General features: G+C 35.3%; 1 protein-coding gene across 2 annotated transcripts; it reads left to right on the plus strand.

Annotated features, from left to right (window-relative positions):
* The first annotated feature begins 1,022 nt into the window (after window positions 1-1,022).
* On the plus strand, window positions 1,023-24,340 carry LOC136025424 (beta-1,3-glucan-binding protein-like). 2 transcript variants are annotated; one of them, XM_065701454.1, is made up of 6 exons: window positions 1,023-1,225; window positions 6,910-7,044; window positions 8,967-9,094; window positions 18,119-18,311; window positions 21,286-21,484; window positions 23,868-23,945. In XM_065701454.1, exons 1-6 carry the CDS (start codon window positions 1,053-1,055, stop codon window positions 23,928-23,930), a joined length of 891 nt encoding a protein of 296 aa, XP_065557526.1. In that variant the 5' UTR covers window positions 1,023-1,052; the 3' UTR covers window positions 23,931-23,945. The 2 variants fall into 2 exon arrangements, with proteins under 2 accessions (XP_065557526.1, XP_065557525.1); XM_065701453.1 differs by lacking the exon at window positions 23,868-23,945 and adding an exon at window positions 24,078-24,340 and having other exon boundaries at window positions 1,024-1,225.
* Window positions 24,341-26,865: the final 2,525 nt, after the last annotated feature.

Below are 26,865 nucleotides of genomic sequence, written 5' to 3' on the forward strand. Positions count from 1 at the left end.
TAAAATTTTGATCCGTTGACTTTGGGAAAAAAAGAGCGTGGGAGGGGGCCTAGATGCCCTCCAATTTTTTTGGTCACTTAAAAAGGGCATAAGAACTTTTTATTTCCGTTAGAATGAGCCCTCTTGCGACATTCTAAGACCACTTGGTCGATACGATGACCCCTGGGAAAAAAAACAAACAAACAAATAAACACGCACCCGTGATTTGTCTTCTGGCAAAAAATACAAAATTCCACGTTTTTGTAGATAGGAGCTTGAAACTTCTACAGTAGGGTTCTCTGATACGCTGAATCTGATGGTGTCATTTTTGTTCGATTTTTCTACGACTTCTATGACTTTTAGAAGAATTCTACGACTTTTAGTAGGTGTTTCCTCCTATTTTCTTAAATAAGGCAAATTTTCTCAGGCTCGTAATTTTTGATGGGTAAGACTAAACTTGATGAAACTTATTTATTTAAAATCAGCATCAAAATGCGATTCTTTTCATTTAGCTATTGATATCAAAATTCAATTTTTTAGAGTTTTGGTTACTATTGAGCCGGGTCGCTCCTTACTACAGTTCGTTACCACGAACTGTTTGATATAACTAAATAAAATTCTTTTAAAATGACATGAAATAAATTACCTCTTCAGTTGTTTATTTATGAAAATTTTAGCTGATTGTCCCGAGAATTATTTACTTGTTTAAATCTTATCAAAGTGAACCATAAACTTTAAAAGTTCATTTACAAGATTTAATGGATTTACAGGATCTGTTTATAGGATAAATTATCTGAATTTTCTCGAGAAAGGAAGCTTTCTCAAGATCTTATTTACTTCTTGAAATCTTATCAAAATGAACCATGAACCTTGAAAATAGATTTATAGGATCTATTGGCTCTGTGCGAGATAAATAAAGTAAATTTGAATATTCTTTACGCTATATACAAAATATATGAATATCTAAAAATAGACAATATCTTTGTGGTTACTCACATACGAATGCAATCCTTATCTAATTAGAAAGAAGTTTCAAAAAATGAGCTTCTTGAAACAGTTGTTTTCCGACCACCATGGAAAAAACACTCCTTTTGCTATCCTGTGCAGTCTCTCTTGGGCTATGCCAGAATCTTATATGGCAGGAAGAATTTGACACACTTGACACAAACGTATGGGAACACCTAATCACTGGTTGGCGTGGTGGCAACTGGGAATTCCAGTACTATAGTGACAGGCCTGAAAATAGGTAAAGTCAGACAAATTTTAGTTTTATTAATAGCCATTGGTGCTTGGTGCAAAACAATAACTCTTAAGATACCTACAGTACAATTAAAAAAAGGAAGAAAAATGTTGTTTGAGGGATGATTACTCACAGCCACTTTGATGGAAACTTAACTTTTTTGCATGCTGACCAATGGTCTGCGCAGCAAAGGTATCGATCTCCTGATTTTCCGCTTTCAGCTGGGAGTACAATCTGTGGTTGGGTGCAAATCATTCGACGCTTTCTGTATTCCACACCCCCCCCCCTCTACAAGATTACTCTAGGTACCCATTTAGAGCTGGTCAACTCTGACTGAGATTATAAAGTCACAACATTGACCTCCAATCTAAACAACTCTTGTCCTCAAGATTTCAAGTCTAGCATACTAACCAGTGGGCTAGGACGGAGACGAAGACCTTAACGTCAGAAAACCAGAGCCAGTTTAAAAAACGTACCGTTTTGTAAAATAGCTGATTTATGCTTTTTCATAGACATATGCACCCGTAAGGGGGTTAAGCAGGCAATTTCCAACCTCCTCCTTGGAGCGTTTAAGCGCCTCCATATTCTCTCAAGTTCACCGATGCATACTGATAAATTTAGTTCCCGAAGATGGAAGGAGGAGGGTTAAATTTGAAAAAGGTTATTGATAAGAAAATTATGGGACCTTTTCGAAAAGAATCTTCAGGGATACAACCATGTTGCATCTTGACAACTTTCTCCGAATCTGCAAACTTCAGTTGTTTATTTGGGTTTGTTCTATTTCTGATTATTCAGGGGACCAAAGACCAAACTACTACTACTAGTAATACTAACAACTAACTACAGCACCAAGCCATCTAAGGCCAACAGAGCTATGCACTCTCCTCCTCCATCCCAATCTATTTAAAACCTCCCTCTTTGCACCCTTCCAAGATATTCCCACGTCCTTGAAATCTTTCTTTGTGACATCCTACCACCCCAGACAAAGACGACCTGATTTCCGTTTAGCCCTAGACGGTTGGTGGAAAAAGACACTCTTCGACAATCTTTCATTATTCATCCGCAGAATGTGCCCTAACCATCTTAACCTTTCTTTCAATATAGTCCTAGAAATCAGGATTGAACCACACTTTTCACACAGGCTACTGTTTGAAATACGATTAGTCTGCCGGATACCCAAAACAATCCGTAGGCAATTTATCTGGAAAACGTTTCATCTGCTTTTCAGAGCACCCATGCCTCACAACCATATTTGACCACAGTCATCACTGTACCTTCCAATATTCTAATCTTGGTTTGCAGACTTATCTTCCTATTCTTCCAAACTTTTTTTAATAGTAAAAAAAAAACCAGAGCCTTGGCTGTTCTTCTTTCAACATCTTCACTGCTCCCAACGTCTTCACTAATAATACTACCAAGGAAAGTGATGCTGCCCAACTGATCAATATTTTCGTTACCAAATTTCATCTTTACATCTTCACTTATTCCTAGCCTTAGTAACCTAGTATTCTTAACATTAATTTTCAAACCTATTTTAGCACCGAACTTGCAAAACCTCCAAAAGTTCATTCATTTTGCTCACACTTTCATTAAGGATGCTTAAGTCATCAGTATAATCAAAGTCCGGAAGAGCTTTCCTTCCAATTTGGTTCCATGGTCTCCCGTTGCCTTCCCAAAAACATATGGCTAATATCGGTGAACTGATCAATCTGGAAAGAGGGAATATGTTTAGTGGTTGTTCGGATAGGATTATTAAATAAAGCCGGAATAGCCGAACCCTGTTTGATCTCTTTATTTACTGGAATACGATAGGTAAGGTGAATACAAGGACGCGAATTAACAGGAGAATTTCCATGCCAATGACATAGGAAGAGCAAATGAAAAAGTTGATACCATTACGACGAAGAGCAAGAATAGCTTGCGAATTAAATATGAAGAATAGCTTGCGGCTATTCTTATTACGTATATGAGGGGGTTTGCCCCCTCTTTATTACCTTGCTCTTTACACTAAAGTTTAAATTTTGTCCAATTATTTAAGAATGACCCCTGAATCACAAAGGCCATAGAAGAAATAGTTGAAATTACAAGAAATACTTTAGCGTAAAGAGCAGGTATTTAGAAGGAGAAGAACCCCTCATATGCGTAATAATTTCCGTTTGTTTTGTTTTAATGCTGCTCATTACTTTCAGTTGAAAAAACTTTTCATTTCTATCTTTTCATTGTTTTTTGTTTTAAATAATATTAGAAAATCCTGCGCCCCCTTCATGGAAATTCTCTCCTCCCATGACAAATTCCTCCATGGAAAGATCCTCCCATGTAACCCCCTCCCCTCAACTCCCTCCCTATCCAAGAAAAAATTCCCTGAAAACGTCTGTACACTTCCCTATAACCATTACTATTTAACGAATGTAAAGACTGGTCAAAGCTTGTAACTTGTAGCCCCTCCCCTGTGGACTGTGAGGGAGTAAGTCGTCCCCAAAGACATAGTTATTAGGTTTTTCGATTATGCTGAACAAAATGGTTATCTCAGAATTTTGACCCTTGACTTTGGGAAAAAATGAGCGTGGGAGGGGGTCTAAATGCCGTCCAGTATTTTTGGTCTCTTAAAAAGGGCACTAGAACTTTTCATTTCCGTTATAATTAGCCCTCTTGCAACATTGTAGGGCCACCGGGTCGATACGATCACCCTGGGGAAAAGAAAAAAAAACAAATAAACACGCACCCGTAATCGGACTTCTGGCAAAAAATACGAAATTCCATATTTTCGTAGTTAGTAGCTTGAAAATTCTACAGTAGGGTTCTCTGACACGCTGAATGCGATGGTGTATTTTTCGTTAAGATTCTATGACTTTTAAGGGATGCTTCATCCTATTTTCCAAAATAAGGCAAATTTTCTCAAGCTCAACTTTTGATAAGTAGGCCTAAGACTAAGTCTCATTAAACTTATATATTTTAAATCAGCATAAGAATCCGATTCTTTTGATGTATCTATTAGTGTCAAAATCCTATTTTTTTAAGTTTCGTTTACTATTGAGCCGGATGGCATACCCAGATTATTTCATACCCAGTAGCACTTTATATGGAATGGTTGTTTTATAACCTTCAGAGGGAAATCGACAAGAAATCGAAAATTCTAGTGACCTTTTTAAAAGTCAAAAGCGGTCGAAGGGTAACAGGCTCTTTTCCCATGCCTCTCCCTCTACCAAGTCATCCGATCAAAATTTTTAGACGACTATTTTATTGAAAACAGTCCTATAGCTGGATAACTATGTCTTCAGGGTAAAGATCCCCCAAACCCAAGAGCCCACGGAGCAACGGCTATTAACTATGCAACCTGCCATTGTTAAGAATGTAAGTGTTTTTTTTTATTGACAAGAGAGGGCTTGTTTGATTTTTGGTCTCAAAAAAGGTTTAGGGTATTAAGTTGAAACCTTATGGAAATTTTGAGAGGGATACCAAATTTTTATCAAAACTTACTATGTGCTTGCTGGTTCTCAAAATGAATATCAGCAATATCAATTGAACGGTGAGAGTATAGGATGAAAACTTTAAGGCATGTTAAGGAGAAGTCAAAAAGTGATTTGAAGAGCAGCCAGCCACCCCTCCTTGTCCATTTTAGGTGCCTTCTTTCGTCAACTCTGATTGAAATTTTTAAAAAGCCACTTTATTCAAACTAGTCAAAATGTCAAATAGCCGTGCCATCAACAGCACGAAGGTGATGATTGTAAATTACGATATTTTAATATTGTTTACATGTCTAATTTGTCCTTATGAAAAGGGGAAATGTTTATGTTTGGGTAAAAATGACTAGCAGTAATAAGGTGAAAATTAGGAGAATATTAGGTGAAATGTTAAACTGGGTCAACAGACATGATGTCCATCCAGTTTATCAAAAAGGCAGATTTGCAATATCTTAAAAAAAGATGAGGGTATTAAATCAAAATTTTAAGGACATGTTGAAGGGGATATTGAAAAGTGGTAGGAGGAATGCCATTCCCCTTCCCATGCCCTTTTAACTGTCCTTTCTGCAAAACTCCTATCGAAATTTTGAAATAGCCATCTTGTTGGAAGCACCGTAAAGGTTAAATAAATATACCTATGGGAATTTCTTAGTCTCTCACAGCTGTTGAAAGGGATGTCAAACACAATTGGAACGCACTATATGCATACTGGTTTTCATAATGGCTTATGAGCAGTATCTAAAAACAGCTGAAGATACAAGTTGAAACTTTCAGGGTATGTTCAGGGGGATGTTGAAGATTTATCAAAGAACAACCATCCCCTCCTTGCCATTTTAATTGGCCATCCCCCTCATCACTGATCGAAATTTTGAAAGAAAAGTAATTTTGTTCAAAAGGTCTATTAACAATGCCTCCGATGATGCCATACCTCCCTCACAGCCCAGGGATAAGGATTGTAAATTATGCAATTTGTCCTTTTTTACAACCAGGATTTATCCTTAAGAAAAGGGGAAAATTTGATGCTGGAATTGCTCGAAAAGGCTTAGTGCATTAAGCTAAAACTTCAAGAAATGTTTAGGGGCGTGTCAAGATAAATCAAAACACACTATGTGCATCCAGTCTATCAAAAAGCCATATTTCAAATACATTAAGAACGACCGTCAGTATTAAATTTAAACTCTCAGGGCATGTTGAGGGGAATGTTGAATAGTGACTGGTGGGCAGCCAGTCTCCTTTCCCTTCCTTTTTTAGCTGCCATCCCACCAAAGATGTCGGATCAAAATTTTAGAATAGCTATCATGTTCAAAATAGTCAAAAAGTCAAATATCTATGCCTCCTGGGATGACAATTGCCCCCCCCCATCCCTTGGGTGAGTGGTGTAAGTCACATAAGCTTCTCATTGTTTATATATAAGGTTGGTTGTTTGAAAAAGGGGGCATATTTGACCCTGAGTCTCCAGAAAGGGTAAGGCTGTTAAGGCAAAACTTTTAGAAAATGTTGAGGGCGAGGTCATACAAAATAAAAACACTAAAGACTGTGTATAATTGAAAAATTACAAGACTTACAGTCCTTTCCACAGTGGCTATGGGGATCATGTCATGCCCAGAGGCATAGTAATTGGACCTTTCGACTATGCTGATTAAACTGGCTATCTCAAAATTTGGAAGACAACTGGCTATAGCCAGTTGTCCTCTAATCTGTTTGGTCTCTTAAAAAGATTACAATAACTTTTGATCTCCGTTCGAATGAATCTCTTCTGATCTTCTGGGACCATTGGTACAATGACGTTACCACTGGGGAAAAAAACAAAGCAAAAAACAAATTAACATACATCCATGATCTTTCTTATGGTAAAAAAACACAAAATTACATATTTTTGGATTGGAGCTTGAAATCTCTATAGTAAGGTTCTCTGGTATGCTGAATCTTATGAAATAGTTTTCATTAAGATCACTGGATTTTTTGGGTTGATTCCCCCTCCCTCTTTTTTGAAAATCAGGCAAATTTTCTCAGGCTCTTAACTTTTGATGGGTAACATTAGTTTTAAAGAACTTTACATATTAGGAATTAGCATAAAAAGCCAATTCCTTTAATTTATCAATTGTTAGTAAAATTTCTTATTTTTACAGTTTTTCACCGTTAACTGTTTAAATAACTGTTAGAGGTTTTCACCGCTAATTGTTTGATTTTGAACTTTTTCTTATTTGTAAGTTATGTTCTTTTTTTTAGCTTTGTTCGAGATGGAATTCTCCATATAAAACCAACTTTAACAGCTGATCGATTCAGTGAAGAATTTCTTTATAATGGTGTCCTAGATCTCAATCAAGAAGGTTGTAACATTAATATCGACAATGGATGTATCATGTAAGAATATTGTCTCTTTTCTTATCCTTTTATAGATTAGCTAAGAGGAATTTTAAAGTATTGTACATTGAAAAAAAAAAAGAATAAAACTGAGTATGTCTGTACATTGTAAAATTCCAGACATAATGCCAATAAAAATACCCTCCCCCCCCAAAAAAAAATGAAATTTGGGACGAACACATCACCGTTGAACGGCAGAAACCTTACATCTGTGTTTTCATTAGAGCATAAATATGTAGCACAGTATATATGTAAGTTAGTCATAGAAATTGCTGCAATGAACCGTCACAGTCCCAAAGTATAAAAAAAAACTTATCACAGCAGGTTTCCACCTAAGGCCAACATAGACCAAGGCCAGGTCAATTTATTAAAATATACACCGGATATAAACAATAAATAACATAGTTGTTTCATGGTTGCCCCATTTTTGAGGGAGAAGGGACCGGAGACCCGGAGGTCCTCAGAGTCTTTGGCTATGGCTTTATCTATTAGACAATTATTGGTATCTGTAAACTTCATACTTGGATGTTCACATTTATTCTGCGGTGTGTCAACGTTCTCTTGAACCACTTGAAAACAGATTTGTCCGGTTGATTACTTCCATAGTCCCCACGTCAAGAATAATTCTTCTGTACCCCTCCCCCTCTGTAGCACTCAACCGTGCAGAAAATTCTCTTCAAAACCAATTAACCACTCAAAAATTTCACCTCATATGTAAATCAAGCAGCCAAAAGGGAAGTAAGACAAAAATAAAACAAATGATGAAAAGAAGAAATTCTGGAATATTCTACCTATTCTCCAAAATGTTGGTAGAATATATGTTGTTGAATACCCCGTAGTGTTTATTTTTTTATTGTTTCTATGTCTTTTTTAATATTTTTGGAGAACATGTTAACGACCTAGCGGGCAAGATAAAGGTTAAAGAAAATAATATGCTTGTTTATTTGAAATAAGGTGTCCAATTCATTCTAAATTTTCTTGGTTTGACTTAGTTTTTAACTCTGTGTTATTCAAACTACACAAAAAGAAATAAAAACACCTCTTAAAATATTTGAGATGGGAAAGCATTCTAAATGCACTTAGTAGACGCATTCTTGATTGCAAGGGATGAACTGGTATCAGGCAATACAGACTTCGGTGCCAAACCAAGTCCAAGGAAAATAAATCCTCGCACTTTAGAGTCCGGTCCTGAATCTCTCTGCACTTCCATGTTAGGTCATCCTTTCCACAGTTGCCAGTATTTCTAATAGCTTACTGCACCACCAAACCGCATGTGGCCAAAACAGCAGCACACACCCCTCTTTCATCACCACGAGTTCAAAGCTGCCCTTTTTACCACCTTTTAATCACCTGTTTTTTCTTTGGCCTTTTTTTCTTTGTCACCTATCCTTCATCTGCAGAAAAACTGCTTTAGCCATCTTGGCCACTATAGCTTTATAAAGCAGGATAGAACCATATTTTGTCGAAAAGCTTGCTGTGTCAAAGACAGTTAATCAGGTTGGTACCCAAAAGAATTTGTTGACAATTCATCATAAAATATTTAACAAATCCTTCTTTATCTTCCGGAGCATATATTTTCCAGAACTCACTTGACCAATGTCATAAGACTAACCAATGTAAGACTAAACTCGATGAAACTTACATATTTAAAATCAGCATTAAAATACAATTCTTTTGATGTAGCTATTGGTATAAAAATTCCATTTTTTAGAGTTTTGGTTACTATCGAGCCGGGTCGCTCCTTAATACAGTTCGTTACCACGAACTTTTTGATTACCGGGAACTGTTTATTAGCTTAGTTCCTCATACAGCCGAAAGATAGATTGGCCAAAATGAAGACAGACTGAAAAACTATTTCAAAATACTATGTGTATTTTTAGTTACTCTATGGTCTCGATTCTATCTGATTTCTTTTCTTCTAGTTACTCTGGTGATGAAATTATCAATCCTATACAGTCGGCTCGCCTCAGGTCAAGCATTTCGTTTAGCTTCACATATGGAAGAGTGGACGTAAGAGCTAAAATGCCTATGGGCGATTGGATTTGGCCAGGTATGATGTTAAATTTGATTAACTTAAATATAAAATTAGATTAAATTTAAAACCAATTAAATCATTTAATTTAAATTAATTTAAATTGATGCAAATTAATTAATAATTCATTTTAAAATTAATCATCATTTATTAAAGTAGTAAATCAAATTATTTTAAAAAAATAAAACAGACAAATTACACAATTATATATGAATGATTTTAAATAAATTAATCTAAAATGAATTAATACAAATGAAATAAAATCAATTTAAGGTGGATTAATTCAAAATTAAATTAAATCTGACAAATTCAATTAAATAACGGTAAAAACCAATGAAAAGGTTTTAATTAACCTTAATTACAAGGTTAAACTGTCAGGTAGGACCTGAAATTCATTTTTTTTTAACAGGGGATGAACTTCGGTCACTGAATTTTTTTGACCACTATGCCGAATTGACAGTGGTTTCTTGCTTTGTTCACATTGTGCTTTGTTTCACATTCTTACCGACCTAAGGTCGGTAAGAATTTATGTTAGATTCCACTGTGTGGATTATATTTAGCTAACAAACCATTTTAAATTCTTACGTCAAGTAGCTTATATTACGGAATGGCAATGTACATCCGCCATTAGGACTAGGAACCTCCGGTTTTAAGTCCCAACAGTTAAGAAAAAGAGTTTATTGATCCACTTTAGATCCTATTTTCTGTCAAAACGATTGAAATTGGCTCACTTTGACTCTTGGACTTAGGCATATAAGCGTCAAGTCAATAAGAAAATTACATTTTCTCGTCCCGTTTCGAAGGGTAAGCGTGCCTCCAATTTCAATTGTATTTGGGCATGGAGGTTTGCTTATCCAGGAGCTTATTAGTGGAAGTATCAGATGTTGAGGAGAACAAAATGTTTCTGGTTCTTTTTGTGCGAAACCGGTATTTTGTTTCTGTTCGCTCTTTCTTCTTTTCTTGTGTATTTTTATTTATTGATGGACTTCATGATTTGTGTTTTGTGCTTGTTCTGTGGTAGCGCATTGAGTTTGATCTCAGTTTGGTAATACTGGAACCAGAGTTAAAAAACAGCTGTAGCCTGGTTTAACACACTGTAGGGCCGACACATGCTTCATTAATCCTAATATATACATATTAACCCTGTTTGAAACCTACTTTGGAAAAACCATGATCTAATTTTATTTTGTGTTTGGTTATCCCTGGCCCATAGATTTACTGAAGTAAGCATGAAATGGATAAGGAATATCAGGTCTTTTGCATATTTCAGGGAAGTCTAGTAACTTTCTTCTAGCATACAAATTGTTCGGCCTGTGTTGGACCGTTTTTGATCTTAATTTCGGGCAAGGTGAGGCGTCTGAACACTACTTAAAAACGACTTGGCCCTTTCAGGTGGTGCAGATTGAATTTTTTTTCATTTTTCTAAGGGGTATTGGATTCCATACGACTCACGGACTTAATGGTACAAGTTTAAAGCAGAAAAAAACTAACCCTTTTTGGCGCCCCAATTTTGAGGGATACTTGCCCCAATTTTTTAAATTATATTCCTCTTGGTTCAATAGCTTACGGTTTCAATTTCGAGTCTATTCCGATAAAAAGTTTTTTGACCAGAGCTCGGTACCATTTTGCAATTAATTGAAAACAATTTTTATTTCGAGCTGTGTGCTTTTGTTTCTTATAATAATAATAATAATAATTTATTTCTTACCCACAACAACACTATAAAAGTATTAAAATGTGGAGTACAAACAATTAAATGCACACAAAAAAAGCAAAACATAAAAAAATGAAAAGTAACGACAATAGAAATTTTTTACGTTAATACAAAAAATTAAACAAACACACAAAATAACGAACTATGAAAAAAAATGAACATTAGATACACACAAAAAATGAAATTAAAAAAACACAAAGAGAAAAAACAAATACACACACAAAGTCAACGAAAAAAACGGATAAGACGGTGGTGAGGGGATAGGCGCGCAGAAGCTGTACTGGAGAGTTGACTGTGAAGAATCTCCAACTTTAAAGTTATGTCAGGAACTGAGAATTTTTAACAAGAGTCCGGTTTTTTGTCCAAGGTGGAAGATACAGAAGAAATTTGCAAAATTTGAAATAATTTATCCGAATTCTTTTTAAATTACCATTATTAAGAAGGATGAAAAGACCTGAAGCATAAAGGACAGAATGATCACAGAAAGTAGAATAAAGTTTAGCCAGCGCACGTCTATTATACTTCCCTCTATTTGCAACAATTTTTACATAACCAATCTGAATCTTTTTACTTATATCACAAACAGTACGCTGACGTAAGCTCGAAAGATTGTTAGTAATAGAGATACCAAGCCAACGAATACAATAAACAAGAGGGATAGTGAAGTTATTACAGTGAAGGGGAGTAGCAGTAGTACAGTTATAGGGAAGAAACTCACATTTATCTATATTAATTGAAAGGCCAATATCAAAGAAAGCATCAGAAACTATAGAGATCATTTTGGAAAGACCCTTTTTGGAACGGCTAATCAGATGCAAGTCGTCAGCATACCCAAGATAAGAAACATCCGCAAGACCAGAAAGGTATGTACCTGAAATCTTAGCCAGCACACTAGAAATACAAATCTTAAAAAGCGTAGGGGACAGAACACCACCCTGCCTAACACCTCTTTGCATTCTTATAATAGTGTCTGGTGCAGATCCTAATTGAAGAAACGAATTTGAATACCAAAACCTAAGAAGCATTATAATAGAGAGATTGACCCCAGAATTATACAAGGAAAAAATGAGCTGACTATGGACCACACTATCAAACGCTTTCGAAAGATCCGAAGCACAAATATAAAGACCATTTCCCTTGGAAGAATTATCAGCCAATAGAGAAGACAGAATCTTATGCGCATGCTGACAACCCACCCCACTCCGAAAACCAAATTGGTTCTCATCCTCAATAATATTTTTAGTCAAAAATGGTAGAAGGATATACTCAAAAACCTTACTATATTACAAGATACAGTAATAGGTCGATAGCAAGAACAATCAATCGGTGACTTTCCCCTTTTTAAAATTGACGAAACAGTGCCACACAGAAAACTCTCAGGTACGTATGAAGTACATAGACACATTTGAAAAAGAAGCTGAAAGTGAGAAATAAGGGGGGTGCATTCAATCGGCATATGCATCTTAGAAATACCATCCTTATCTATTAAATTAGATTTTAAACTTTTAACAGCATTAATTACGGAAGAAAAAGATATGGGCACTATATGGCGTTGCGAAAACGTTGTACTAAAGAGGGGGGTAAGAAGGCGAGTATACACAGAATGCACTGAATAATTAATCACTGAAAAAATCGAAGAATAATGTTTATACCAAGCTGAAGTTGGAAGGCAATTACTTGTCATAGTTTCATCATTTATCTTGTCAGAATTGATCACTTTTCGCCAATCCTCCCTACTTACAGGGAAATCCATACCGCGGTAACGTGCCGACCTCAGATAACGTTTATAATTGGTTTTAGTTTTACGTTTGATATCAGCGACTCACCCAGAACTTGGCCGACCACATTCATTCCATATCTGGAGCCATAATTTTGCTTTATTTTTTATCGACTCTAAACAAGGGTCCATTGACCAGATAGGTTTTTGTGTTCTTTTACGAATACGTTGTCGAGGTACGGCAGCTTCTTCTGCCCTTTTCATACACATCACAAGTTGGTTATAATAACAGTCAATATCGGCTTTACCATTTGTAGGTACCTGGCGCTGAAGAAGATGATATGGAACGCGTATGGTAGAAAGAAGGGTTGTCAAGGTAGAGATGTAGTGCGGTATATTGGCTTTGCTCTAATTACTTTTTTCAAACCACTTCGATTTTTCTCGCGAGCAATTGGTTTCCGATGCATCAATATCCATTGTAAATGTCGCTGAAATTTGCATTTGGTCAGTATCTTAATCGTTAACATGAACAGAAGCAGAAGAAGAGATAATACCAGGCGAGCAAATAATATGGTCAATATCACTTTACCACATAATCAACAAAAACAGAAAAGAAAAAAACATTAAGTAAAATTACTAAAAAGAAAAATAAATGTTAACTGACATATCATTATATACTGAAATTAATTTCTGGAAGTCTCAAAAAATCTGGATTTAATAACGTTATAGAAGAGAAAATTTTTTATAATGTATACGGTTTTTACCAAAGTGCGAATTATGTTCTGGTCTTAATAACACCCAAAATACACTAACCCTGCTCCTCTTTGTAGTAATTTTTAATTGTTTTGAAATGGATTTATTAGGCTCTTTAATGTAAATTCAAGGGGGCACTATGTGTTATTACCATTACTTTTTTCCCTTTTTTTTCTTTTCCCCAAGGTGCTTCCTACGGACTGTAGATCTTAGAATCTTCAATTGGGGCTCATTGAACTTGATGTTAAAGTTTCTAGTGCCCAAATTAAGATTCTAAAGCGATTGGAGGGCAAGCATCCCCCCATCCGTCATTCTCCCAAGGACATCCAAAAAGAATTTGAGTGACCATTTTGTTCAGTATAGTTGAGAGGTCCAATAACTATGCCTTTGGAGATTACCCCTCCCCCTCCCACAGGCCACCGAGCAAAAGATGTAAGTTATGCAATTCGCCTATTGTTTATATGTAGTATTTGTAATTAAGGAAAGGAGGCATGTTTAACCCTTGTTGTCCGAAAAGGCTAAGGGAATTAAGGTATAGCTTTCAGAGAATGTTGAGAGGAGTGATGGATTGAATCAAAACGAACTACATAATTGCAGGTTGTCAAAAAGTCATATCTAAGGGACGGCTTAGGGTAATGAATTTCAAATTCCAGGGAGCGATGAAGAGCATGATCAATTGACCAAAAGGCAATATGTGCGCGCTACTAATATTGCTACCAGTACTACAACTACTAACTACTGCTTCTATTACTACTACTGTTACTAGTACTACTTCTGCTACTACTCCTGCTACAGGTATTACCTGTACTGGAACTGCTGCTAAGGCTCAGGATAACAAGGTGAAATTTCAGGGGATATTTAGGGACATTGCAATTGTGAATACTTAAGCCTGTGGCTACTTACAACAACCCTTGCAATTAGTTACGACTGTGACTAGAACTACTTGCTGCAACTCGACTACTTGTGATTGTGACTACTTGTGACTTCAAATGCTAGCAATTGCGACAACTTGTGACTGTGGCAGCGACTACTCGCGACTGCGACTGCAACTACTTGTCACTCTGACTGCAACTACTTGTGACTGCGACTGCTTGCGCTTGCAACTACTTGTGGTTGCAACTGTGACTGCCTGTGGCTCTAACTTCTTGTGACTGCAGACCTGAACGTTTTCCAATTTAACTGAAAAAAATACATTTAAACGCTTTCTATTTAATAAAGCTGATAAAAAAAATGGCTAATTCTAACCCATATGTGACGACTAAATGAATCAATTGCCACTATTATTATACTGGGAAAAGCAATTGGACAAAGGCCTACTGCATCTACCCTATATACCATAAAAGCTACTCCTGGGGTTGTATTTCTGCGAAGAGAAGGATTATTTTTCCCAATAATTTTTCATGATTATAAAGATCACTTTTGTTACCAAAATATTTTATTCTAGTTGACAGATTTCAAGAAATGTAAAACTTTCAAACCTTCCTAAAGGGGATATCATAAAAACCATGAATGATGAGAATGATTTCTTTCTGAGATAATTTCAATATTACAAAGGCAATACATTAAGTTAAAATTGACTAAGGAGTGAAACCTGCATGCATGTTTTTATTTGAATGAACTAAAAAAATACTAAACCCTGAAACTAATACAAGACTCCATTTTTGGAGCGATACTAATGCTTAAACTTTGCTTAATTTGTCTGAAATTGAAGGTCGTAAAACGCATACACACAACTCTGTGTTTACACTGTCGCTTTCAGTGCCTTTCCTATAGCTATTTCCTGTTTCAGGACCCTCAGGAATAGTATTTACACCTAGCAGAGGAGATATTTGGGGGGAGCTGCGTAAAGAGTTTAGTAGATCCATCCGTACTCTAGACTCCTTCAAATAGTCAGTAACAACCGGACAGTGAAACCCAAATAGTCCACATTCTGTGGAATAATAATACCTGCCGCCAAAAATTTCGATTCATCGTCATTTAATTTTAACTTGTAACTGTCATTTATAATCTCGAAAGTAGACTGCAATAAGCTATCTGCCATTATTTTATTTTTTGGGATATGCTCGGATAGGAATAAAGAGAATTATCCACGAATAATTTTGCGCGGTACATCTTACTTGACAAATTTCTATATTTGCGCAAATATCCTAAGTTTTATGGGAGTAACAGAAATTACTCCGTGTATGAAAGAGGCTGTTCCCTTCTCAACGCCCTGCTCTTTACGTTAAAGTTTTTTATCAAACAGTTTTTGTCAACGAACTGTAGTAAGGAGCGACCCGGCTCAATAGCAATCGAAACTCTAAAAAATAGAATTTTAATACCAATAGCTACATCAAAAGAATCGAATTTTAATGGTGATTTTAAATATTTAAGTTTCATAAAGATTAGCCTTACCCATCAAAAACTACAAGCCTGAGGAAATTTTCCTCATTTTAGTAAATAGGGGGAAACAGCCCTTAAAAGTCATACAATCTTAACGAAAATCATACCATCAGATTCATCGTATCAGAGAATCCCAATATAGAAATTTCAAGGTCCTATCTACAAAAATGTCGAATTTCGCATTTTTTGCCAGAAGACAAATCACAGATGTGTTTATTTGCTTTTTTGTTTTTTTGTTTTTTTAGTTTTTCTTTTCCAGGGGTGATCGAATCGACTCAGTGGTCCGAAATGTCGCTAGAAGGCTTATTCTAATGGAAATTAAAAGTTCTAGTGCCCTTTTTAAGTGGCACCTAGGCCCCCCACGCTCATTTTTCCCCAAAGTCACCTGATCAAAATTCTGAGACTGCCATTTTATTCACCATAGTCGAAAAATCTAATAACTATGTCTTTGGAGACGACTTACTCCCCCAGATTCCTCGTGGGAGAGGCTGCAAGTTCAAACTTTGACCTATGTTTACATATAGTAATGGCTATTGGGAAGTATACAGACGTTTTCAGGGGGATTTTTTGGTTTGGGGGGGGAGTTGATGGGGGTTACGTGAGAGGAACTTTCCATGGATGAATTTGTCATGGGGGAAGAGAATTTCAATGAAAGGGGCGCAGGATTTTCTACCATTATTTTTTTTGAAAATGAAAAAATAAATATGAAAAGTTTTTTCAACTGAAAATAATGAGCAGCAATAAAACTTAAAACGAACAGAGATTATTACACATATCAGGGGTTCATCTCCTCCAAAATACCTTGCTATTTACGCCGAAGTATTTTTAGTAATTTCAACTATTTATTCTACAGCCTTTGTGATTCAGGGGAGGTTCTTAAGGAATTAGGACAAAATTTAAGCTTTAGTGTAAAGAGCGAGGTACTGAAGAGGGGATGAGCCCCCTCATAAACGCAATAAAAGCATACGAATATGGAAGTTCGTTAAGTAAGTCAATTTGTAAGTTACGCATATTTTTACTAATGAAAACTTTCGTCAGAAATTAAAAATTTTAGTTGCCTTTTTAAGCAATCAAAAAAGTGGAGGGCAACTAGGCCAACTCCCTCGCTCCTTTTTTCTCAAAATCTTCCGATTAAAACTATGAAAAAGCCATTTAGCCAAAAAAAATTAATATGAAAATTTCGTTTTAATTATTTATATGCGGAGGGCCAAGATCAAAACATGCATTAATTAAAAAACGCCCAGAAATTTAATTAAAAAAACAACTTTTTTAACTAAAAGTAAGAAGCGACATTAAAACTTAAAACGAACAGAAATTACTCCGTATATGAAAAGAGCTTTTCCTCCTCAACGCCCCGAAATTTACGATAAATTTTTTACTATTTTAAAAAGTAGAGTTAAGAGAAGGAGTCAAACTTTAGCATAAAGAGCGACGCGTTAAGGAGGAACAGCCCTTTTCATATACGGAGTAATTTCTGTTCGTTTTAAGTTTAAATGTCGCTCCTTACTTTTAGTTAAAAAACTTGTTTTTTTTATTTAGTAAATAAATAAACGTGATACTCCAAATGTGCTTTAAAATCTATAAGTTTTTTAATGTTTCATACAATTCTCGGAGCATACAATACTATTCGGAGACAGGCTTTGAAAAGATTCTAGAACTTCCCTAAAGTCCCTATACCAAAAATCCCTAATTTTCCGTCTGCCTCTTCTTGGCAAAGGGTTGCCCCTTCTCGGACTATGCACGAATCTACAAATAAATGAAACTCCCTGGTCAAACCATCAATATTGACACATAATATTAATATTGGTTATAATGACATTATGGACCTTGCACCTCGGAAAAAGATCATTAGGGAGAACATCGACAATGTACGAAATCGTCGAATCTCTCTAAAAAAAGAAAAGAACATATAGACAATAGAAAATATTATTGGGTTTCAAAGCAAATTTCCCTTTTTCAACTTAGGAGATTTCTTGAATTTCTAGTCATGTATTATATTGTGGGAGAATCATCAACCACAAAAGATATGAATCCCGCATCAGTCCCGTTAGATAACTTCTATACCAAAAATAGACTACCAAAAATATTAAGGCAGTTTTGGTTTGAAAAATAAAGCATACCTGTCACAAGTTGCATTGATGAATATCATTCAATAATTTATAAATGCATTTTTCCTTGCTCAAAACGAAAAAAAAATTACAGAAAAAGTTCTAAACATTTTCCTCCCTAAGATGATTGAAAAATCAAAGCTGCGAAGTATGTTCCAATATTCAATTCACCTTTTTAAGGGAAAGGATAAAATTCGAGGAAATACAAAATATTCAAGTTTTATTATAGAAACATCAAAAATTGTGGTTAAATTGTAATGTCAAAACTCTGAGTGTATGTGTGTCAAAACTGGGTTAAGTGTTGACAAAATAGTGTATAATTAAATTTAGATATGACTAAACTAATGAAATCGAATTACCCTTTTCAGCCATTTGGTTACTCCCAACAGACGAAGTGTACGGAGGATGGCCAATGTCAGGAGAAATTGATTTAATTGAAGTACGTGGTAACACTGATTTTAAATGTGGAGATAAAGATATAGGAATTCAAATGATGGGTTCGACGCTCCACTGGGGTCCAGCTTGGGATCAGAACCAATACTGGCGAACTGCTTGGGAAAAGTAATTTTCTTCAGTGTTAACTATCTTCTTCTTCCTATTCATCACTATTGCCCCCCCCCCACAGCTCTTTACCACAAAGATTCGTAGACTTACTTTTGCTTGGAACTGAGCCTATTTTCCATGTCAAAAAGCATGTATTTTTTAAACTTTGCTGAACAATGTAGGAAAAAGTTCAATCTTTACCACCGGTGAAGCTACTTACTTTTGAAAGTTAGAATTCTAGGTTTTATACGTGTTGGGTATAAGCAAATTATCACTAAATTTTTTATTGTCACTAGAAGTAGTCAGAAAAATAGTATAACCCTCAGACCAGTAAGATTCTTTACTTGCCAACCATAACTTTATGTTTGTGTCAAAGATCATCATGTTTTATGCATGGTTACTTTTTTGTTTCTAGACTATCCAACAATGGTCCTTTATCATAAGTGGGTTTATTTTCATGAGAATGAGGTAATTTTTGAAAATTAAGAGTTATGTGTCTTAAAGGTCGAAAGGATTTTAAATATTTGATTTTCAAGCATCTACACTTTACACATTTCCATGGTAAACCCATTTGTATACGAAAAATAACAAAGGTATAAAACCAACTATCAAGCAAGGTTAATGTAGATGATAAGGCGTCAGACTACCAAGTTAGAGTTTGAGTCGGACACTGGGATTTTCTTAAAATACCCATTATTCCTTTACGGGTAAAAGTTACACTTGAGGAGAAAAAAAAACTTTATCAGAATATTTTAAACGTGCTTATGGATAGAAAATCGACTATAGTGGATTGGGGAATTTTCCTCTCTGTGAATATGAATGTTTCCAAAATTATATTAAGTCTATCATCTCTTTAAAAGTTTTAAGAGACAGCTTTTTCAAGAGAGGGCAAAAAAACTATCCAATCATCGCACCAACAGAATATGCTTTTTTGTTTATTTTTTTTCTTCTTCTGACAGTCTAGTTGAAATAGCTGCTGTACCTAATGGTGGGTTATCTTGTATAAAATTGTTAAAGTCAGTAATTCAAACCAAAATTTCAAATAGTAATTATTTCAAAGTTAATTCAAACCAAAATCTCAGATAGTAATTATTTCAAACCTAATTCAAACCATATTAACCTGCGATATAAATATAGATTTAATGTTTAACTTCTGAAAATTAACAGCATGTAATTAAGCTGGGGCGATATTTGGATCTTCACAGCACACATTTTGGAAGTTATTATATTTGTTATTTTTAGCTCCATTTTGATGACCATCCCTGTATATTAGTTTAATGCTATTGTACTTTGCATCTGTAACTGAGGGTATATATATATATATATATATATATATATATATATATATATATATATATATATATATATATATATATATATATATATATATATATATATATATATATATATACAGATATATATATATATATATATATATTTAATAGGATTTTTCACGTTTAACGAGACGACTGATTTGACACCTTTTTTCTATCTCAATCACCACTCCAGGGTGATTTTAGCACCTCAAAAAATTTTTAACAATTAAATCAAAGACATCTGAATAACATAATTTTTCTCCAATAAGAAAATCACAGTTGTTTGTAAGGATTTGAGTTTTCTTTTGGTGCTAGTGCAAAGCAAAAAAGGCGCGTCGTTTGCAATACGCATGCGCAACTGTTTGATTTCAGAAAAGCTTATTAATTGTCTCACAACAGGAAAAGGAGGATCTCAAGATTAATTTTTTTTTTATCGGATGCAATTCACCCTCCCTACGTACAAAGTTTATTCCTTTGGTGTTTTACTTGCAAATGTTACGCTCATTAGCCTCCCGTAAACTTCTGAAATAAAGGATAAGCAGTTAAACATCAAGGAAATGAGTTTCAGGGATTCATAGCTACAGAAATTTGATAACTTTTTGTTGACAAGCCATTATTGGATATTAATTGATTAGTTGTTATAAAATAACTCTTTTCATTGCTGAAGCCTCAGAATATGTCGAACTCTTTCCACAACAGATAATTTTCTAACGGTGAGCAAAGTTTATTTACTGCTGTGTCTCCATTACCATCGATAGAAAATTGCCCCTCCCTCGTTGAAATATGCAATTAAACCTAAATCCTCCCTCTTGATACAACCCTTCGGCGATAAATAACTTGATTCTCAAAACTGGAACTTACAAGCGAATTTCTGTCGCCCACCTTGAAGATAGGTAGCAAGAGAAAAATATAAATGCAGGCCTTTTATTCCTTGCCGTTATTATGGGCTACCTAGCTTTTATTAATAATTCATATAAACAGAAAAATCTTATGGTTAAAATCAAAGATAACTTATGTATAGGTTTCCTATACTCTTTGGTTAAAACTTTACTAAAAAATTAACTTCTTCGCACGAATAGTAAATTGAGTCACAATCACAGCTAAAACACGGGCCCTGTGCCCCCAACCCCTTGAGCACGTCTCTGATATAAAATATTAGTAATAATTCCTTCAACCATAATGTCCTTACATAACAAAAAGAAAGAAAACGATCAAAAGTGGGGTCTTTAAAGGCCAAATGAAAATACTAAAGAAAACCTAGAAAGCGAATATTTCGAGAGAACAACCGCTTCTCTTCTTCAGCACGAACAAAATACTGTGATCAAGGAAAAAACCAAAAACCAAAAAACAAGTGCGGAAAGTACAACAAAACCAATGAAAACAAACGCCTTAAAAGTTAAACAAATTTCAATAAAAGACCAAAAATTAAAAGAATTAAAATCAAATACCTAACAAACAATAAAGTGAGGTGTATTTTTTTTTGTTTTCCTTCATCTTATTATTTTGTTTGCGCTGAAGAAGAGAGGCGGTTGTTCTATCGAAATATTCGCTTTCTAGGTTTTCTTTAGTATTTGCATTTGGTCTTAAAAACCCCACTTTTGATCGTTTTCTTTCTTTAGATTATTAGTAATCTATTTTTTGCCTGGACTAATAATATTCAATTTTCTTTCTTGCAGGCATATCGAATCTGGGACATGGCATGATGATTATCATATTTATTCTTTTGAATGGACTGCTGATGGTTTTCGGTTTTACATTGACAATCAAGAATGGGCCTCAGTGTATCCCCCAGAAGGTGGTTTTTGGGAATTGGGAGAACTCAACGGCCAAAATATATGGGCATCAGGCACAAAAATGGCACCGTTTGACAAGCCGGTATATTTCGACAGATATTAGATATTAAAACCCTTGATTAGACCCTTATAAAATATAAAAGTTCAAAATAGGTATGAAACCTTTTAATAGACATTGAAACAAATATAAAATTTTAACTGAATATTTCGGACACATATACAGTGTCCATCATCATCAGTGTCCATACTGCTGATGATGGACACTCTTTTTGTGTCCGAAATATTCAGTTAAAATTTTATATTTGTTTCACTGTCTATTAAAAGGTTTCATCCCTATTTTGAACTGTTATATTTTCTTCATGGGAAGGCAGTGTGGTCTTCGAAGTTATCTAAACAATTATACTGAATAAATAAATAATAACAAACTAATTGATACTAATCCCAATAAACAAGAATCCAACTTACTTTACTTTTGCTGAAGGGTGTTTCCAGGATTTTGATTCGTGAGAAAGGCAATGTTTTTTGGTGAGGGGAGAAGGGAGTATAATTATTTCTCAAAAATATGCTTGTATGCATTTTTGATACTATTTTACGCTTTTGAAAAAAAAATCGGGGGGACGATCAAACCCATCCTTGGATACCGTCTTACTTGTGCTAATTGCAAAATTGTCATTGGGAAAGTTATATAACAGAGAAAATATCAAATTAATAATGAAAGGTTAAAATCTCCACTCCAAGTGTTTTCCAAGATTTCCCCCTCCAACTCCCCCTAATTTCAAAAGATCTGGTCGGGATTTGAAATAAGAGCTCTGAGACATGAATTCCTTCTAAATATCAAATTTCGTTAAGATCCAATCACCTCTTCGTAAAATAAAATACCCCAATTTTCACATTTTCCAAGAATTCCGGTTTTCCCCTCCAACTCCCCCAAATGTCACAGGATCTGGTCGGAATTTAAAATTAGAGCTTTAAAGCGTAAGACCCTTCTAAATATCAAATTTCATTAAGATCTGGTCACCCTTTCGTAAGTTACAAATACCTCAATTTTCAAAATTACCCCCCGCCCCTAACTCCACCAAAGAGAGCATATCCAGTCAGATTATGTCAGTCACGTGTCTTAGACAGGTTTTTATTCTTCCCATCCAGTTTCGTCCTGATCTCACCGCTTTAAGTATTTTCCAAGATTTCCGGTTCCCCTCAACTGCCCCCCCCCAATTACACTGGATCCGGTTGATAGTTAAAATAAGAGATCTGAGTCACGATGTCCTTCTAAATATGAAGTTTCATGAAGATCTGGTCACTCCTTCGTAAGTTAAAGATACGTCATTTTTTCTAATTTTTCAGAATTAACTCCTCCCCCAAAAAAAAAAGAGTGGATCCGTTCCAATTACGTAAATCATGTATCTAAGACTTCTGCTAATTTTCCCCACCAAGTTTCATCCCGATCCCCCCAATCTAAGCGTTTTCCATGATTTTAGGTTTCCCCACCTCAAACTCCCCCCAATGTCACCAGATCCGGTCGAAACTTAAAAAAAGAGTTTTGAGACACGTTATCCTTCTAAATATCAAATTTCATTGAGATCCGATCACCCGTTCGTAAGTTAAAATACTTCATTTTTTCTAATTTTTCAGATTTACCCCCCCCCCCTCTCCAACTACCTCAAAGTGAGCGGATCTGTTCCGATTACGTCAATCATGTATCTAGGACTTGTGCTTATTTTTCCCACCAAGTTTTATCCCGATCCCTCCACTCTAAGTGCTTTCCAAGTTTTAGGTTTCCCCCTCCCAACTCCCCCACCCCATGTCACCAGATACGGTCGGAACTTAAAATAAGAGCTCTGAGACACGATATAATTATAAATATCAAATTTCATTGAGATCATATAACCCGTAAGTAAGTTAAAAATACCTCACTTTTTCTAATTTTTCAGAATTAACCTAGCAGGTATGCTAGAATATTTCTAGGGACTGCCCTTTCCTGAACTTTAAAAAGAAAACTTTGTTCCATTGAATGAACCGCTCACCTCATGAGATTAGCGGTACTCTTGTACTTGTAAAAGAATGCTGTTTTTTTTGCTATTATCGGGTTATACGTCCCAAAACATTGACTTTATAAATTGCTTTCATCAAAATTTTTTGATAAATTGCCTTCATCAAAAACAGTATGAAAAACATTCGTTAATTTTCTAGTTTGTATTTCTTCGAAGGTGATTATTAACTGAAGGCACCACTTAGAGGCTACTGTACTGCTTCCCACGCAAAAAATTAATCGAGTTTTTTCATCTTCTACTATAGCTCAAGGTGTTAAAATTATGTTAATAGAATCATTGTCAGTTCGTTTAAATATCACTCTTTTACAGTTCCATCTTGTTTTAAACGTTGCAACTGGAGGAAACTTTAGCCCTCTCTGCTTTAACCCTTAATCTTGTCATTATTCACTCCATTTAAATATCCCTCTTTTACAGTTCCATTTTGTTTTAAACGTTGCAACTGGAGGAAACGTTAGCCCTATCTGCTTTAGCCCTTAATCTTGTCATTATTCACTTCATATAAATATCACTCTTTTACAGTTCCATTTCGTTTTAAATGTTGCAACTGAAGGAAACTTTAGCCCTCTCTGCTTTAGCCCTTAATTTTGTCGTTATTCACTCCATTTAAATATCACTCTTTTACAGTTCCATTTTGTTTTGAACGTTGCAACTGGAGGAAACTTCTTCCCAGATAGCTGCGTGAACGGAGCTTATGACAAGCCATGGTACGCTGGAGAGCCTACATCTATGAGGTCCTTTTGGGAAGCAAGGGATTTGTGGCTTCCAACATGGAATGCTGAGACTGAACAAAATGAAATGCTGATTGATTATATTCGAGTCTATGAAATCTAGTTTTAAATATTTTTGTTGTTGTTTGGTTGTCTTACAATAAAACTCCGCGGATTATATCTTATTGAGTATACAAATTATAGTCTGCAAATCGGCCACCCCCTCATATACGGAACGATATTTCTTTGTTTTAAGTTTTAACTTGGCTCCTTACCTTCTGCCGAAAAAAATTGATCGACAAAAAAACATAAATTAATTTTGAATTGTTTTGCAGATAATACCGAGAACTGATAAAACATTTCTTTTTACTCCAAAAACTTCATCAGTTGAAAATTTATGTCAATTAAAATACACCCCCCCCCCCCTCTGCACCTGGAAAATTACCCCGGGAACATTCCATCCTCACTGAACATTACCTCAGAAAATCTCTTGCAGAAAATTCCACCTGGAAAATTCTCCTTAGCATAATTTCATTTGAATAAAACTTGAATTTCTGGTCGCTTTTCATTTCATACCAAAAACATGCCCTCTGTGTAAATTTTTCTTGAAATTCATCCTTCTCAGTGGAAAGTTCCTCCCACGGAAAGTTTACTATGGAAGATTTCCCCCGCGGAAAGTTTGCCATCACGAAAGATGAACTAGAATATTTTAACCCCGCTGAAAATTTCCCCCCGTAACATTTGCACATATGAAATTTACTTGGCAAAGAGACAGTAAGACCAACAAAAAAAAGTCGTATGGAAGTTATAGCGGGTTCTCCCTGTGTAAAATTTCCCCTGGAAAGCTCGCACGCAGAAAATACCCCCTAGTACCAGTTTTAAGTTCCGTAATCTTGGGGCAAGGTGTACCACAGAAATCTAAAATACAGAATAGAAAATTTCTGTCAATTAAAATACACCCCCCCCCCCTCTCCACCTAGAAAATTACCCCAGGAACATTCCATCTTCACTGAACATTACCTCAGAAAATCTCTTGCAGAAAATCCCACCTGGAAAATTCTTCTTAGCATAATTTCATTTGAATAAGACTTGAATTTCTGATCGCTTTTCGTTTCAACCAAATACATCCCCTCTGTGTAAATTTTTCTTGAAATTCATCCTTCTCAGTGAAAAGTTCCTCCCACGGAAAATTTGCTATGGAAGATTTCCCCCGCGGAAAGTTTGCCATCACGAAAGATGAACTAGAATATTTTAACCCCGCTGAAAATTTCCCCCCGTAACATTTGCACATATGAAATTTACTTGGCAAAGAGACAGTAAGACCAACAAAAAAAAGTCGTATGGAAGTTATAGCGGGTTCTCCCTGTGTAAAATTTCCCCTGGAAAGCTCGCACGCAGAAAATACCCCCTAGTACCAGTTTTAAGTTCCGTAATCTTGGGGCAAGGTGTACCACAGAAATCTAAAATACAGAATAGGAAAGTAGAATTAAATGTCAGAGAAACTCAGGGGGGAATGCATCCTACCCTGTCCAGGCCTGAAGCCACCACTGCCGCTCTAGAAAAGTTGGTAAATTTTCCAATAATAAACACTGCACATGCTTAATTAACAAATTTCATAACTAACGGCCCCTTTCTTAGGGTCTTCGAGGGTTTATGTTAACTCCAAAAATATATTTAGGGGATGTTTCCACTATGCCTGATAAAATGGCATCTCAAAATTTTATTAGACGTTTTGAGGGAAAAACGGGCGTTGGAGGGGGGATATTTATGCTCCAATCTTTTTGGTCACGTAATATGTTCATAAATTTTAATTTCCGTTCACATAAGCCATCTTCTGGTATTCCAGGACCATTGATTCAATACAATCCCCCCTGGAGGAAAAAAATTAAAAAAATAAGTAAACACACACCCATAATCTTTCTTCCGGCAAAAATATAAAATTACACATTTTTGGACAAGGAAGCTTGGAATCCAGGAGTAAAGCTTGAAATCCAATAATTAATAATAGATCAGATTAAGTGTATACTTAATCTGATCATGCGATTTTCGTAAAAATTACTTGACCCTTTGGAGGTGTTTCTCCTCTTTTTCAGAAATCAGGCAAATTTTCTAAGGCTTGTAGCTTCAGATGGACAAAACTAAACTTAATGAATCCTATATGTTTGGAATCAGCATAAAATGCCAATTCTTTGGATATATCAAAGTTCCGTCTTTAGAGCTTCAGTTACTATTAAACCGACTAGTTCCTAACTTGCAGTTTTTTAGTATGGACTGTTAGATAATAAATAAAATAAACAAGCTTTTTCAACTGAAAGTAAGGAGCGATATTAAAACTTAAAATGAACAGAAAATATTTAGTATATAGGGGGGGTGATACTCCTTGATACCTTACTCTTTACACTAAAGTTTAAAGGTACTTGTAACAAAATCTTCTTATTGTTCTAATTAAAAAGAACATAGTATTTCAGGAGTCGTTCATAAAGTATTGGGACGGAATTCGAACTTTAGCGTGAAGAGCATGTATTGCGAAGGGGCAATCCCCCTCATATACCTAACAATTTCTATGCGTTTTAAGTTTTAACGTTGCTCCTTACTTTAAGCTGATTTTTTTTTATTTAATATCTGTTTGTTGTTTAAATAATTTCAAGATATATACCTCCACTACACCTCCACTGAAAAATCACTCCTCCTCACGGAATTATTCT

This window comes from Artemia franciscana, chromosome 3 (assembly GCF_032884065.1).
Source record: "Artemia franciscana chromosome 3, ASM3288406v1, whole genome shotgun sequence".
Classification (NCBI taxonomy): Eukaryota; Metazoa; Arthropoda; class Branchiopoda; order Anostraca; family Artemiidae; genus Artemia; species Artemia franciscana.

Bases quoted from the DNA above. Each gene is read 5' to 3' on its own strand.
- LOC136025424 (XM_065701453.1), top strand. From the start codon at position 1,053: ATGGAAAAAACACTCCTTTTGCTATCCTGTGCAGTCTCTCTTGGGCTA. The intron at 1,226-6,909 runs GTAAAGTCAGAC...TCTTTTTTTTAG, and splicing joins AGTGACAGGCCTGAAAATAG to CTTTGTTCGAGATGGAATTC. The intron at 9,095-18,118 runs GTATGATGTTAA...TACCCTTTTCAG, and splicing joins GGGCGATTGGATTTGGCCAG to CCATTTGGTTACTCCCAACA.